Source organism: Physeter macrocephalus, chromosome 4 (assembly GCF_002837175.3).
Source record: "Physeter macrocephalus isolate SW-GA chromosome 4, ASM283717v5, whole genome shotgun sequence".
Taxonomy (NCBI): domain Eukaryota; kingdom Metazoa; phylum Chordata; class Mammalia; order Artiodactyla; family Physeteridae; genus Physeter; species Physeter macrocephalus.
Window position 1 is genome coordinate 98,459,268 of NC_041217.1, and position 14,947 is coordinate 98,474,214.

The 14,947-nt window shown below is 37.8% G+C and overlaps 1 protein-coding gene across 1 annotated transcript in view; it reads left to right on the forward strand.

Annotated features, from left to right (window-relative positions):
- DPYD (dihydropyrimidine dehydrogenase) overlaps positions 1–14,947 on the forward strand; it is an 840,387-nt gene that overhangs the window by 804,132 nt on the left and 21,308 nt on the right. The window contains exon 21 of the mRNA XM_024119602.3: positions 13,499–13,642. Coding sequence (XP_023975370.1) covers positions 13,499–13,642 — 144 coding nt within the window. The remainder of the gene's footprint in view (positions 1–13,498; positions 13,643–14,947) is intronic.

The window sequence follows — 14,947 nt, forward strand, 5'->3', positions numbered from 1 at the left end:
TTTGTGTGTTAATGGAAATACTTTTTAAAAGTGAAAGTGAATCATGGGGTGGGCGGAGATAAAAATTACAGAGGCACATTCCTTCGGATGACCAGGCAGATGTGAGATAGAGCCCTGAGTGGAGCCTTTGAAAGAACCAGGACACTTCCCATCATAGCAAGAAGAAAAGACGAAGGATGATAGTACAGATGAGGTGGATTTATACAATTTAGAATAGAACAATTACTTCAAAAATGTTAACCAATAATGTCATGATCTTTAACCAAGATCATCAACTAACAATGAGAAGGAGTGGCAGTTTAGTTTTTAGGAGAAAGAAGAAGGTATAAGAATGTCATTTTGTAGTGAGAAAGCTCAAGAATGACAGTGGTAACATACCAAGGCTTATTGGGTACTTAGTGCCCATTTGGGGGATGGGGAGCAGTCATATTCTCCAGCCATATTCAGTTTTCAAGTGTAAATATAGAATAGCTGGATAATTGGGTTAAATACGGGCTAAGATTTTGCCTGGTGAGTAAAGCAAAGGGTTAGAGGTTGTTGTCTGATAGGATTAGACTTTAAACAAATAATCGGATAACTATATATCATTGAAAATTGTGATAAATGTTGTATATATTCATAGGATTATTTATTTATGTTTAATCCTATTACATTACAAACTACTACAAACTCCCTGAGGATAGGGATCATATCTATTTCGCCCTCTGTTGTATCTTCAATGCTTAGCACATAGAATGAGCCTTCTACAAGAACACATTTTATTAGATCTTTCCCTTGGTCAAATGCCAAAAACCATACAGTAATTTTAGGTGAAATAGCAGCTAAAAAGCTTGGGAAGGACATGGCCAGTCAATATAGAGGAGAAGGGGCTAAGCTTGGAGTTGGGAGACCTAGGTTTGAGTTTGCTCTGCTGCCTACTGTTATGTGGACTTGGGCATTAAGTGTTTGCCACATCTGTGGGCCTCAAGTTTCAGCAATATTATAATAATTATGTTATTGTGGAAATTGAGATAATACACAAAAACAATTTCTGAAACCATAACCGCTGTAGCTTTACGGTTTTAGAAATTTAGAGCTACATAAGAGTTTTAGAGTTTGGTGCTAAGTGCTTCTTAGGACATGTGATATTCAGCAATTGGCTGATGTCTGATGAAGCTCCGAAAATTATGTACTAATGGCTGGTTTCTTTGACTTCTGTCCTCATTTTGTGGTATTAGCCAATGCAAAGCATTAGGCTCATCTTTATAAAAGACTATGGCAGCCAATGGCTGGGGTAGGGGGGTCAAAAGAACAGTAGCAGGTACTACATAGCCATATGGCCTTTGTAAAGGCCACAGAATCAAGTGGATTATTCTTTCCCTGAAGCTGAGTATTTGACTTAATGTGATAATTGCCTAGATTCACAATTGTTCAAAGTAAATTTTTAATAAAATAATGGTTTTTGTAACTGTGGTCATAAAATGTTTTGTTGTTTAATTTTTTTGTTATGAATAGGAAAATGAAATAGTTGGTCATTACTATATTCTTGATAGAAAACGTTAAACAAAGAACCTGGAAAATACAAAGAAATTATTTGTATTGAGCTCTAAGCCATTGAATCTAAATTGATTGCTGGAACTATACCTTACAATACCTTATCACTACAAATGCTATTTGTTTTTACAATTCCCTGTTATTATCAGGGATTGGTTTATGCAATATTATGGACCAGGCCAAATTTTATTTGCCTGGTCATTAGGCGTTAGATCAATCCCACTCTTGCCCAGCATTGTGCATAGAGAGAATCTTTCTGAATATTTTATATGAAAAGTGTTTAGACTAGATCACTTACTGTCATCATTAAGCTGTGACCACATATGTTTAGCTGAAATTTCTTGTCAGCACAGCTCTCTGTTGATTTTAATCCTTCATTCATTCATCAAATATTTAATTAAAGCCAACTATATGTAAAGAATTAAGAGGAATGATAAAACATGTTAAAAAAGTATCCTGTTCTCAAAATGTTTATGATCTATTCAGAAAAATAGAAAATACATAACTAATGGTATTATAGTTTAGAAAGTGATGTGGAAGAGACAGAGAGGAAAATCCAAATCTGTGGGGCAAGGATTGCCTTCAGTAGTGACCTAGGTTTGGATATGAGTCTGATGTTACAGATGGATGTTAGCTAGTGTTTTCTATGCTGTATGCAGAAGCTATTGTTTATGGAGCACTTTGCCATGCATATAAAAGATTCTTTTCCCACGTTAAATACTTCCTACTAGCATGGTAATTAATTATGTTAGAAAAGTCTTTTCCTTCCAACTAAAAACTTGCACTTACTTTTATTTTCTCTCCAATATAAATCTCCTGCTTAGCATAGAAACCCTAAAAATTGACTTTCAAAATGATGATCTTTTTTTCCAGTGTGTCCTGAAATGTAACTCCAAATAGTTTTGATTGGATCAAAATGTAACAGTTTTTGTCTTGTGCCACACTCTGAGGTAAGAAGGCTTAAAGCAGTCATCCAGGTGTTTCCGTGTAGAGAAATATTAGGTATCATATTGAATAAGTATGGAAAAGATTGATTAATCTTCTACTCTGGCTCCAAGTATAGCCTGAATCCTGAATGCTTTTTTCATATTTATAGCAGTCCCATTTTCTTCATCACTCCATTTTTCTGTTTTCCTTTGCTTCCATACCATTGAATGAAGTAATTTTTGTTCCATTTTCCCCTATTGGTGTTTGCCCTTGACATTCTATGCAATATTTAGCCATGAAAGCAGTAGCATTTTGAAGGTGGATTTCAAAAGCCAATTATTTCATTCAAGTCGTCCTAAAGCATTGGAAGAACTATAGCTCAGGAAGTCTTTCTTCATGTGTAGCTAGTATTTTGTGACTTTTTTTTTTTTTCAGTACGTGGGCCTCTCAGTGTTGTGGCCTCTCCCGTTGCGGAGCACAGGCTCCGGACATGCAGGCTCAGCGGCTGTGGCTCACGGGGCCTAGCTGCTCCGCGGCATGTGGGATCTTCCCAGACCGGGGCACGAGCCCGCGTCCCCTGCATTGGCAGGCGGACTCTCAACCACTGCGCCACCAGGGAAGCCCTTTGTGACATTTTTATAATTCAGCATACTTCATCTTTATATTGTTTATCATATTGAGCATAAATCATATTTATATGCAATATATTAAAATAACATGGATTCTATGCTGCTTTATAGTTTTTAAAATGGTAAAAGCTGTATTTTAGTAATCTATTAGTGCCTTCCTATTTCAAAAAATTATGAAGAGTAGGGAGGAAGAGTGGTCATTGTTATTTCTGTTTTACACAGATGACAGCTGAGGCTCGCAGAGGGCAGGTGATTTGTCTTAGAAACTAAGCGTCTTAGTCTCTGCATCCCAAGACGAGTGACCATTCTGTATATTGCACTGCTTTAGTAGAAGGCTCTATTTTCCTTCAACAACCTAAAACTTTGAATATACACAAATGCAGTGGAAGTGTATTTGTTTTAATCTTACTCACTTGGCAATTTCATGCCTGTTATCACTTATATCCACTTCTAATATGTGTGTAGTTGATTTTGTATAGAGTACGTCTCAGGTCAGTTTGTAACTAGACATCAAACTTTATAAAGATAATTACAGTGTAGTGTTAGTTGTGATCGTAGGAATTTCCCAATTTATACAGATTATAATAGCTTTCTTTTAAAAATTGTTTTTATTTCTGTTAATTATCTATACAGATTTCATTATTTAATAATGAGATAAAATAGCAATGCTATCTGTGGTTGTACTGATGAAGCCTAAAACAGTTTAACGCCAACCTTAGGAGTTTGATAAACATTATTTATAATATCCATGTTTTACAGCTTCAACAGATTCAGAATGTTCTATAGTTAAATAGGAGGGAAAGAGGTATATATCAACATAATTTATGACTCGATCCAACGTTTCATCCACAGACTATGTGATGCTACCTGAGCATAAACCCTGAGGATTTCTAACTGAATTTGAAAACAAAACAAAATGTCACACTGGAAGGAACCTTATAAATTATCTGGTCCAACCTCCTCATTTTACAGATAAGAGAACTGAGACTAAGAGGGAGTCACTGCACTGTCATAGGTCACAAGAAGAGCTGATAGCAAGGCTAAGATTGGAGCCCCATCTCCCAACTCGGAAGCAAGTGCTACTTCCAATGTACCACATTATTTCCCCCAGAAAGATGCCTCCCACGGGGCACTGCATCTTGAGAATGAAGTATATTAAATTCACATTTGGCTGCTAATCATTTTCTCAGCATCTCTATGGTATTTCATTAACCGCTACATGTAACACTCTGGCCTTTCACCTGTATTAACTTGAGCTCATTAAACTTGAGGCCAGTAATAAACAGGACTAAACTAATACAGATATTTTGCATGGTATGTGTTCAGCATATTCTTTAATGATGTCTACTGTGTGAGGTGTTTTTCACTTCACAGTTTGTGGAAAAAGAAAAACAGGAAGCATAGATTTCAAGGAATGGAATATGTGTGTAATATGCTTCTTTATAGCAATCAAGAATACATTAAATACTCATTTAATAAGCTTTGTAAGTACTACATCAAAATATGAGTGACAGGGCTTCCCTGGTGGCGCAGTGGTTGAGAATCCGCCTGCCGATGCAGGGGACGCGGGTTCGTGCCCCGGTCCGGGAAGATCCCACATGCCGTGGAGCGGCTGGGCCCGTGAGCCATGGCCGCTGAGCCTGTGCGTCCGGAGCCTGTGCTCCACAACGGGAGAGGCCACAACAGTGAGAGGCCCGTGTACCACAAAAAAAAAAAAAAAAATATGAGTGACAGCATAGCAGAGAGTCTAGCATCTGGCAGACTGGGATTTGAATCCTGGCTCTGCCATTTATTAATAAGTGAAAACTGGAGCAAGTTATTTAGCCTTTCTGAACCTCAGTTTTCTCATCTGTAAATGGGGACAAGAACAATACCCACCTCATGGGGTTGCAATGAAGAAGAGATTAGGTACTCATGCACTTTGCAGAGGGCTTGGTGTATAGCGATGCTCAATAAATATGCTGATTTTGATGAAGAAAATAATGATGGTGCAGTTCCTTCCTGTATAGAACTTACAATCACCTCTCACTAGAGCTATTGTTGAGGAAGTTGATTTCCTTCACTTCTCCCCCAATTCATCATCACTACAAAACACAAGCAGGAGTCCTCCAGAATGCAAGGAAAGAAAAACGAATCCTATTTCATCCTTCCCAGGTTCCCTACCACCATTGTTTTACGTTCATTTTCACTAAGGTGTAACTCTCCTGTAGTTCACAGCCTATGCAGCCACCCATGAACACAGTTCCCATGTGATTTTGAAAATGTTTGAGACTCTGATTGAGCAGGGGATGGTGAGAGAGGAAGGGTCATTTGCAGAAAGATGAGTAGCAAAGAGGTAGAGACAGAAGTTTGTCAGAGAGGGTTCTGTGTCAGAAAGAATGAAAGCTAGGTGGTTTCAGGCAGGAGTCACTGTCAGAGCACGGGTGCAGCAGCTGGTGGGTTGTGAGGGAGTGAAAATCAATGTGTACTGTTGGAGTTGGGATGTGTAGTCAGTATTGGCTCTCTATTTTCCAGAGTACTGTATAATCTGTTAAAAAATATTATGTCATCTATTTCCCTTTTCTGCTACAACCGGAATGCCATCTCCAACATTCTGGATCATTCTCCTCTTTTTGCCAAAGCACCTACCCACAATTCATCCTTCTTTCTGCCACCACAAAGACCTGATTACATACTGTCAAATATCTGGTGTTTCCCTACACCCTGAAGAATAAAAATCCAAACTGCTTTGTGCAGAATTCAGAGCCCTTCATAGATTTCCCAGCTTTACCTGCTACTATTCCTCAGGCACTTACTCTGTTTTAGTCATGCAAGAATAAGTTCATTCTGTAGTTTCTTAATGTTTCAACCTTTTACTCATCCATTCCTTTCTCTTTTTTTCCCCCTTTCCAACACCACACACTATTTCTCCCTTTTATAATCTTTCATCACAATTTAAATTCCTCCTTCACTAAGAAGTCTCTTAGTTGGAATTAATTGCTCATTAGATCAGGGTTACATCAAACTGTTTGTGCATCTCTTCCTCTGCTTATCCCTTTCTTCTGTATAATTACCTACATAACCCAAATGTCAGCTGAGATCAGCCAGTCCCATCCTTCTGGATATTGCTACAAAATTCCTAGAGATTATGTTCTCTATGTCACTTCTGGCAATAAATTCCTATTCCCACTGATTTCGGAATCTCCCTCAAATCTTGTCTCTCACTGGTCTCTATTCCAATCCAACCATGAAACTCAACCCTATTTCCCTGACTTTCTTCCAAATTTCTCTCCAGGATATGTAAGTGGGTAGGAGACATTTTTAAAGTTTTAGGGGTCATAGAGGAGGATTTGGATTGCTTAAAATTGGATATTAGCGCTTCCTCTTTATAGAAGTACTCCAGTCATCACATCAATAGGCTCTTCTCCCTCTACATCTCTCTCTTTTCCTTCTCTTCATGCACGTTCCTCTTCCCTCTCCTCTCTGCTTTCTTTTTTTGTTGTTGTTACATCTTTATTGGAGTATAATTGCTTTACAGTGGTGTGTTAGTTTCTGCTTTATAACAAAGTGAATCAGCTAAATATATACATATATCCCCATATCTCTTCCCTCTTGCGTCTCTGCTTCAGAATTCTTCTGCATTTCTCATGCATAGTGGTTTGACCATCTCTTTGGTTTTGTTTCTCTTCAATCATGCCATCAGGGCTTAATCTCCCGAACTCCAAGCTAAAGATATTGCTTTAAAAGTTATCGCTTTAAGCAATGAAGTTTATCTCTTTAGAGGAATCTGCTATACATCATTTAAATGATATTTCAATATAAAACAATAATGTTCTCACCTCAGTTCCATTGAATATGAGTCAGTCTTCCTACAGGCCATAAAATGCTTTTGGAAAGAACGACCTCCTAGTTGTCTTTGCAGCTCCAGCACCTGCACAGTCCTTGGCAAAAAGCAAGTCTTATCTCCTTCATCCTTTGCTGGCATTCCATTCATGTTCGATTTTCTTCTCTTGGTCGACATTCTCCCTAACATACATCCCGACTTTATCACTTCACAACAAAATGTGCTCTGCTTCCCCTTCACGGAAGAAGCTGCTCACCCTTTGTATCTTATTAAACACAGAGCAGAGGGTCAGCAGTCTGCTGGCTCCCCAGCATCTCTTCCAAAGTATCGCCTTTCTCTCTCTGGTGTTTCTTCCACTTGGAGGATTTTCCTCCCCTTTCCTGACCCTCACACCTCCAACTTCACTACTTGCCAACCAACTTTCACCCTATCCTTCAGAACTCAGCTCGGATGTCATTTCTAGAAAAGTTCTGTCCTCTCAGCCGGGGTTAGGTGCACATTGTCATTGTTCCTCCGACATCCTGGTTCACCTCTGCCACAGCCTCTGTCTTGGAGTATTGCAATTGTTATTAACTACAGGCTCTTTAAGGAGGCAGATTGTCTTTTATATATAAATTGTAAGTGTCTTGCACTCTACAAGTGTTTTTTTTTAAATTTATGAACCACAGCTGTTGTGTAAGTATGATATAAGTTTTAATTTTAAAGAACTTATTTCTGTAACTTAATTTCTTTCTGAAAGTAATTGTTTGGGATTGTCTGACATTTCAAACAACCAGCAGGATTTAAAAAAATACATTCAAGATATTCATGCATGCATTCATTCAATAATTTTTCAAGTTTTGAAAAACCTATTGAGAAAAATGCTAAGCAACAAGCCAAAAACAAGGGGGGAAAAACATATTGAGTACCTGTTATGTGCTGGATCAAAAACTAACTAGGACCTCAAGTGGAGAAGATGGAGGCAGAGGCTAACAGTGATAAGGCAGTGGCATAAGTGCAAGGCTAAAAAGTGCCTAGAGTGCTCTGCAGCACTGCAAGGCCCCCCTAACACTGGGGACAGAGGGGAGTCAGTAAAGGACATTACTTCAATGCTGTGAATACCGACCTGAGAGGAAAACGCCAAATGGGCATGTACCAGGTAAAAAAGACAGGGCGGGCTCGTTCTAGCACGAGCAAACGTGGAAATACAGAGCCTGGTACACAATGCAACATAAGCAGTTAAGGCTTGTGGGAATAAATTGGCAGGCATGCACTTTACAAATATTATTCCATTTAATGCTTATACCAAGCATTAAATGTATCGTGAGTTAGAGACTATCATTCTCATTTCATTGATAAGGAAAATTAGTAGCAGAATGGTTAAGTAATTGGCTCATAGTCACACAGCTAATGAGTGTAAAACTGTGATTTTAATGCAAATTTGAGTTCTAAATCAGTATCCTAACCACTATGCAAATGCTGGCTTTCTGCTTTCACTATGAAGCATGAGTTATCTTTGCTTTTGACTGCTATAGACATTGCATTTTTGATCGGAAGTTGTCCACTTAAATTTATCAGGTTAAACTAAGAGTTATATTTCATTAATTTCATGTATTTTGCATGTCCAGCTCCAGCGTCCCAATTTGCACCACTGGGCACCACATAGTACTATGGTAATACACTGTACAGATGGTCCTCCTCTCTTTGTCTTCTTATTGTTTTCCACTGTCCAAATCTGATAATATCGTGAAAAATGGCTTACTGTTATATCAGTGATTAAGTATTACAAGCCAGTTATTCATGGGGAAAATCTGAGTTTCTGAATGTAAGCCATGTGAAAGCAGATTTTGGAATAAAAATCAGGATCAAATGTAAGTAATTGATTACTGTCATAATTGAAGGAAGGGAAGAAGAAAAGTAACTGAATTCAGACAGAACAGAACAGAGACCTCTCATCTCTGTCTCCCATACTTCCTTGCATCACGCCAAGTGCACAGTGATTGAAATTAGGGTGTGCTAGGAACACACTCAGAGAACCCAGGTTCCCAGCCATCATGCTCCTGCATTTTTTTATTTTAGGTATCCAAGAGTACTCCGTTGCCTTTCTGAGTTTTGTTAAAGATCAACTCTTTGAAAGTTTGTTTTCTTCACTTTTCTCTTTGTTGGTCATTTGACTGAGATTAAATAGTTTTCCAAGGAGCTTTGTATACAATGCCTTTAGATAACTGCAATAACCAGATATACTTGACATATAATTCAGCCTGACACTACCCCTTAATGAATGACAAGAGATACTTATAAAATTAGTCGCAATGATAATTACACACATTACGTATGGAAATTATTCAACCTTTAATGTAGCAAAGGACAGTTCCTGGCCCAGAGTAGGCATATGATATTGTATATGTTGAATAAATGACGAAAGACAGATAGTGTAACTAAGTCATATGTGAACATGTTTTTGTAAAAACTATAAAATAAATCCTTAGTCGTGAAGCATACTATATCCTTTACCTCTAATTTATTCTTCAATCTGTCAGTGTATACACACAGAAATGAGACATATATATATTTGGATTTCAGGTTTATACTGAGTGCAAAATATATATACAATTTAAAATACACACACATATATATTGCACTCAGTGTGTGTGTGTATATATATATTTACAGTATATGCACTATATATATACATATATATATCGCACTCAGTATAAACCTGAAATCATTTTATCTTTTAACTTACTATCATTTGAATATCAAAGAAATTACTTTTCTTGCCCTCATTGTTTCAAATCAGATGAGAGAGTATGATTAGGAAAATAAGAGTTGATCTCTTACAGCACTATAGGCCAGTGCTATTAGCCAACTTGCTGCCATTCTCATAAAAATTATGCAATTTAAACTGGAAGATACTAGTGCCTGCTTCTATTAGAAACAAGAACGCTCTTCTACTTCATAATATGCTCAATTACCTTTAGATTGATCCATGAATAAATTATAATCCAAATAGACCTCTTTACCCTAAAGCTTTGCTGGCTTAAGGTATCCTTGTTGATTCATTATGTTGTCACTTTTCTATTGGCAGTGTAATGCTTTTAATATCTGGACAGAGACAGTTTTAGTGTGAGATACTGTTATCTTTAAATGAGTAGGATTTAGCTTTTCTGGTGAGGAAAAATTCATCAATGATGAATCCCTGGAGAAAGCATTGAAACAAAAATCACACCATTTCTGAGCTTTGTTCAGCTCATCAGTTACAAAGCAGCCTTCGAGAGTCCTAAAGAACTTTTTCCTTTGTTTAAGAAATATAGCATGACGCTCAAAACTGCTCTCTTTGAGCTACCGCAGGCTACAACTTTTTCTGCAAGAAAATAATGAATGAAGAGGAAAAGCTCCTGCTGCTGCCCCTGTCAGGCACTGCTGCTTCTCCTCCTGCAATAGGAAATCAATTAACTATATGTTCAGACAGAGATTTGAACTAAATGCTTTATTAATCATCGCTGATTGCACACATATACGGTGACCCGCTCTGCCTTCACCTTCACTCTTTCTTATTTTTATTTTGCTTCGGTTTGTTCCTTTGGCAAGATCTGAACACAAACATATGCCTAAATGTAATATGTGATCCTCTGGTGCAAGGGAGAATTGATCTTTTTATTTGCAGAAAACTTAACTTTTCAAATGTTCGGTTCTCAGCTATCCTAGAGGCATTCTAACGTGCGATGTAATAATAATTTTTTAAAAGCAGTGAAATTTCTCATACTAATGCAGAAAGCAAAATGACTATGGCAGCCTTGACGTTTTGGAACCTGGTACTACAACACTTCGGCCTCTGGGATCTCCATATGGCAGTGAGAAACTACATGCAAATAGACCGTCTTTGATTTGGAGATAAATAGCAGAACGTCGAGGGGGCAGTCACTGATATTCTGTGTGGGTGTGCTTTCAATTTAAAGAAAACTTTGGCAACAGTTTTCTTTTTTTCCCACTGATTCTTCAACCCACACACAAAGAAACTCCTATAGGAATCTCTATGTTAAATTGAAAACCTCTCCTTAGGACTAGTTATAAAAGATTAGCACATTAGAATCATAGCACCTTTAGTTATGGAAAGGCTACATTAGTTAAAAATGGTAAATGTGGTCAAACATGGCAAAAAAGTTACAGAAAATATCAGGTGGTTGGTGTCTATTCAGGCTGTATTCTATTCTGAATCAAGGGATTTCCTATTATTAATTATTATTATTATTACCATTATTGGAACAATTTGAAATCATCACAGTTTAAATTTAACTGCTTTATTTATCTTTGGATAAAGAATAATCTAAATGGAAAAAAATATCTCCTCTGGTCTATGTTTAAAATAAGATAGATTAAAAAGTTCTGAGAATAATTTCTTTTGAATAATTTTACAGAACATTTAGGTGGAATGAGATAGTGTTGAGGAAGGTAAGGCCCCATCAAGGAATTAGGATAATGGTTCAGATTTCCACAGAGCTTGCCTTCATCATGAGGGATCTGCTAGACTCAGAGGCCATGTGTTTCACACTAACAAGTCTTGATAATAATCTTCAAGGATATAAGATTAGGGTAGAGGTGTCCTTGATGTGTAAAAGAAGTATGGGGAGACTGATATTCTGACAAGATTTATATCAAGTGGATGTGCATTCACCAAAGAAAGGACCCTTGGGGCATTTCTTTGGCACCAAGTGTAATCCGTAACACCTCATCCGCCCTAGGAAAAGAATCATTTCATAATAGGACAAGCAAGCACTATCTTTTCTGCATTAAAGAGGCTTACAGGGCTTCCCTGGTGGCGCAGTGGTTGAGAGTCCGCCTGCCGATGCAGGGGACACGGGTTCGTGCCCCGATCCAGGAGGATCCCACATGCCGCGGAGCGGCTGGGCCCGTGAGCCATGGCCGCTGAGCCTGCGCGTCCGGAGCCTGTGCTCCGCAACGGGAGAGGCCACAACAGTGAGAGGCCCGCGTACCGGGGAAAAAAAAAAAAAGAGGCTTACATATGTGATAATATTGAGGATTTGTTTTATACTCTATTTTATGCTTTTTAACAAGACAGCATCACTTATTTTATGATAAAATAGATACAGCATATTCATATATTTTCTCCCTCTGTCATCTCATATTACTGTAATCATTAAATATTGTAATTTAGAAAAGCATTAAGGTGCAGAGATGAAGTATATAGTTCTGGTTTAATTGTGTGTATTAATTTGGCATTCATAACATTGTTTCTATTTGCTCAACTTGTTGACATAATTACAGTAAATTGGTAATGGAAGTAACAATCTTAGATAGTTCCACATGAATATTTTCTGCTAATACAAATTTTCAGTTGCAGTTTGGCCGAATTGGAACACAGTTTAAGTTTAGTTTACCTACCGTAGTGACATCTCTAAAGGACCAGAGAACACATTTTCCTAGAGTGTTATTCAACCTGGTAGGTAGAGGCCAGTGTTTTAAAACAAGTGTGATTTTTTCACCTAATTACTTGCTAAGGCAGAGATCAGGATGACCTTGGAATGCTGTAGTTTTCCAAGCACTTCATTGGCTCGGTAAATCTGCTTTATTCTGCAGGAGAGCTGGGGGTGGTGGTGGTATTTTTGCAGTCTTTGAAAAGAGACCTAGCAATTCCAGGTTCCAGGCAGACACAGAACATTTGGAATTCAGTGGTGTCTATCACCAGCAGTATATGTCAGTAAAAGTGAAGATCAAAGGTTCTAGAAGAGAAGGACAAAGTGAAGAGGAAATAATTGTAGGATAATGAATAGTATGAGGGCATATTCATGTTAACGTGAAACCACTTAGCATTTTTCCATGACACCCAGGTGTCTTTCTAAATGAACTTTGTAAAGTACAATTGAATAACCTTGAGATTTAAAGCTCCATAATGTGATTTTGAATATGAGGGAGTTTGTTTAAGCACTGTGATATTTCCTCTGCTTTTCATTTCTATTTTTGCCTCTTTCATGCAAAATAAACTTTATTTTCTGTGCAGAGAAATCAATATTTTTACCATTTTGTTTTTCAGCTATTCCAGTAAACTGCAACCAACATTAGTTACAATCTTTAAGGAGATGTAGTAAGAATTTGAACACAATAAAACAGAGATACAGATTTGAACTTTGGCCAAGTACCTTTGCTATTGACAAAAGCATTTGTCAGAGACTAGGCTGTGTCTATATTGTGCTAAAAACCTGATGAAGAGGAAAAAAAGCATCAATAGGTTTCACCTTCTGTCTATATGAACTAAACAAATGGTTTAACTAATAGCTATTGTTTTAAGTGAATGGTTTGGTTTACCATTGTGAATTTTATTCTGTTTAGAAATGTATTTCAATTAATACTTGTATATCTAATACATACATATTTGGTAAAGGTATTGTGCTATTGTGTTCTTTTTAATAATTAATGGACTCTGATACGTAGAAGACTAGTGTCCAAGAATGAATGTAGACCTTGTTACAGTATACGTGAAACAGTCTCAAAACACACATTTGTTTGTTTATAATATTTGTGTTTATATCCTCACATTTTTCTCTTCTGTGAGCTAACATACTTTCTTATTTGTGTATTTTCCTATTAGAAACTGCCAAGTTTTGGACCTTATCTTGAGCAGCGCAAGAAAATCATAGCAGAGGAAAAGATTAGACTGAAAGAACAAAATGCAACTTTTCCACCACTTGAGAGAAAACATTTTATCCCCAAAAAGCCTATTCCCACTATTAAGGTAAAGATTAAGCTGTATATGTAAATATGTCTATTTTACTGTTTAGTTTGTTTGTTTCCTGTTTAAATGTACTACTGATTTTTTTTGTTTTGTTTTGTTTTGTTTGTTTTTTTGCGGTACGCGGGCCTCTCACTGTTGTGGCCTCTCCCGTTGCGGAGCACAGGCTCCGGACGCACAGGCTCAGCGGCCACGGCTCACGGGCCCAGCCGCTCCGCGGCATGTGGGATCTTCCCGGACCGGGGCACGAACCTGTGTCCCCTGCATCGGCAGGCGGACTCTCAACCACTGTGCCACCAGGGAAGCCCCTGATTTTGTTTTTAAAATATATTGAGAGTTTTAAAAATTCTGTCTGCAGTGACAGGATAGCCTCTTTTATTTGTATATTTTATACTTTTTAGAACACTGTCAAATATGTGTTTCATGCAAATTTTGAATGTCTTAAATAGGCCATAAAATATTACAGTGAATTCTTTGTCTTCTTACACTCATTTAAAAATTACTGTAATCTACAATTAAATCGAAGAGGTATCTGAGTCATAGAGTACAACTAAATGATCAATATTCACCATCAATATCAACATGATAACTTACATTTTGGACAAACTTTCTCTGGTTCAGCCTTGGGAAAGCCTGTACAGATTTGGGTTTCAGGAAATTATTTTCTGGATAATATCGAAAATTATCATGAAGATGGAATTATGTGTGCATTATATTTCTTGTTTTTCTTCTTTAACTTCTTATTTTGAAAAAGATGTAGATTCACATACAGGTGTAAGAAATAATACAGAGAGGTCTCATGTACCCTTTACCCAGTTTCCCCAATGGTAGCATGTTGTAAAACTGTAATACAGCATCACAACAAGGATAATGACACAGATACAATCTACTGATCTTATTCAGATTTCCCCAGTTGTACTTCTACTCATTTGCGTGTGTGAACACACACGTGTGTTTAGTTCTGTGTAATTTCACCCCATGGGTAGGTTCCTGTGTCCACCACCACAGTCAAGATATGAGTTCCATCAGCACAAAGATCCCTCAGCTTTTGCCCTTTTATAGCCACACCTACTTCCCTCCTGCCCACCTCCCTCAAGATGGAATTATTTTAAAGCAATCAGAATTTATTTTTTTTTATTTTTTTTTTTTTTTGCGGTACACTGGCCTCTCACTGTCGTGGCCTCTCCCGTTGCGGAGCACAGGCTCCGGACGCGCAGGCTCAGCGGCCATGGCTCACGGGCCCAGCCGCCCCGCGGCATGTGGGATCCTCCCAGACTGGGGCACGAACCCGTGTCCCCTGCATCGGCA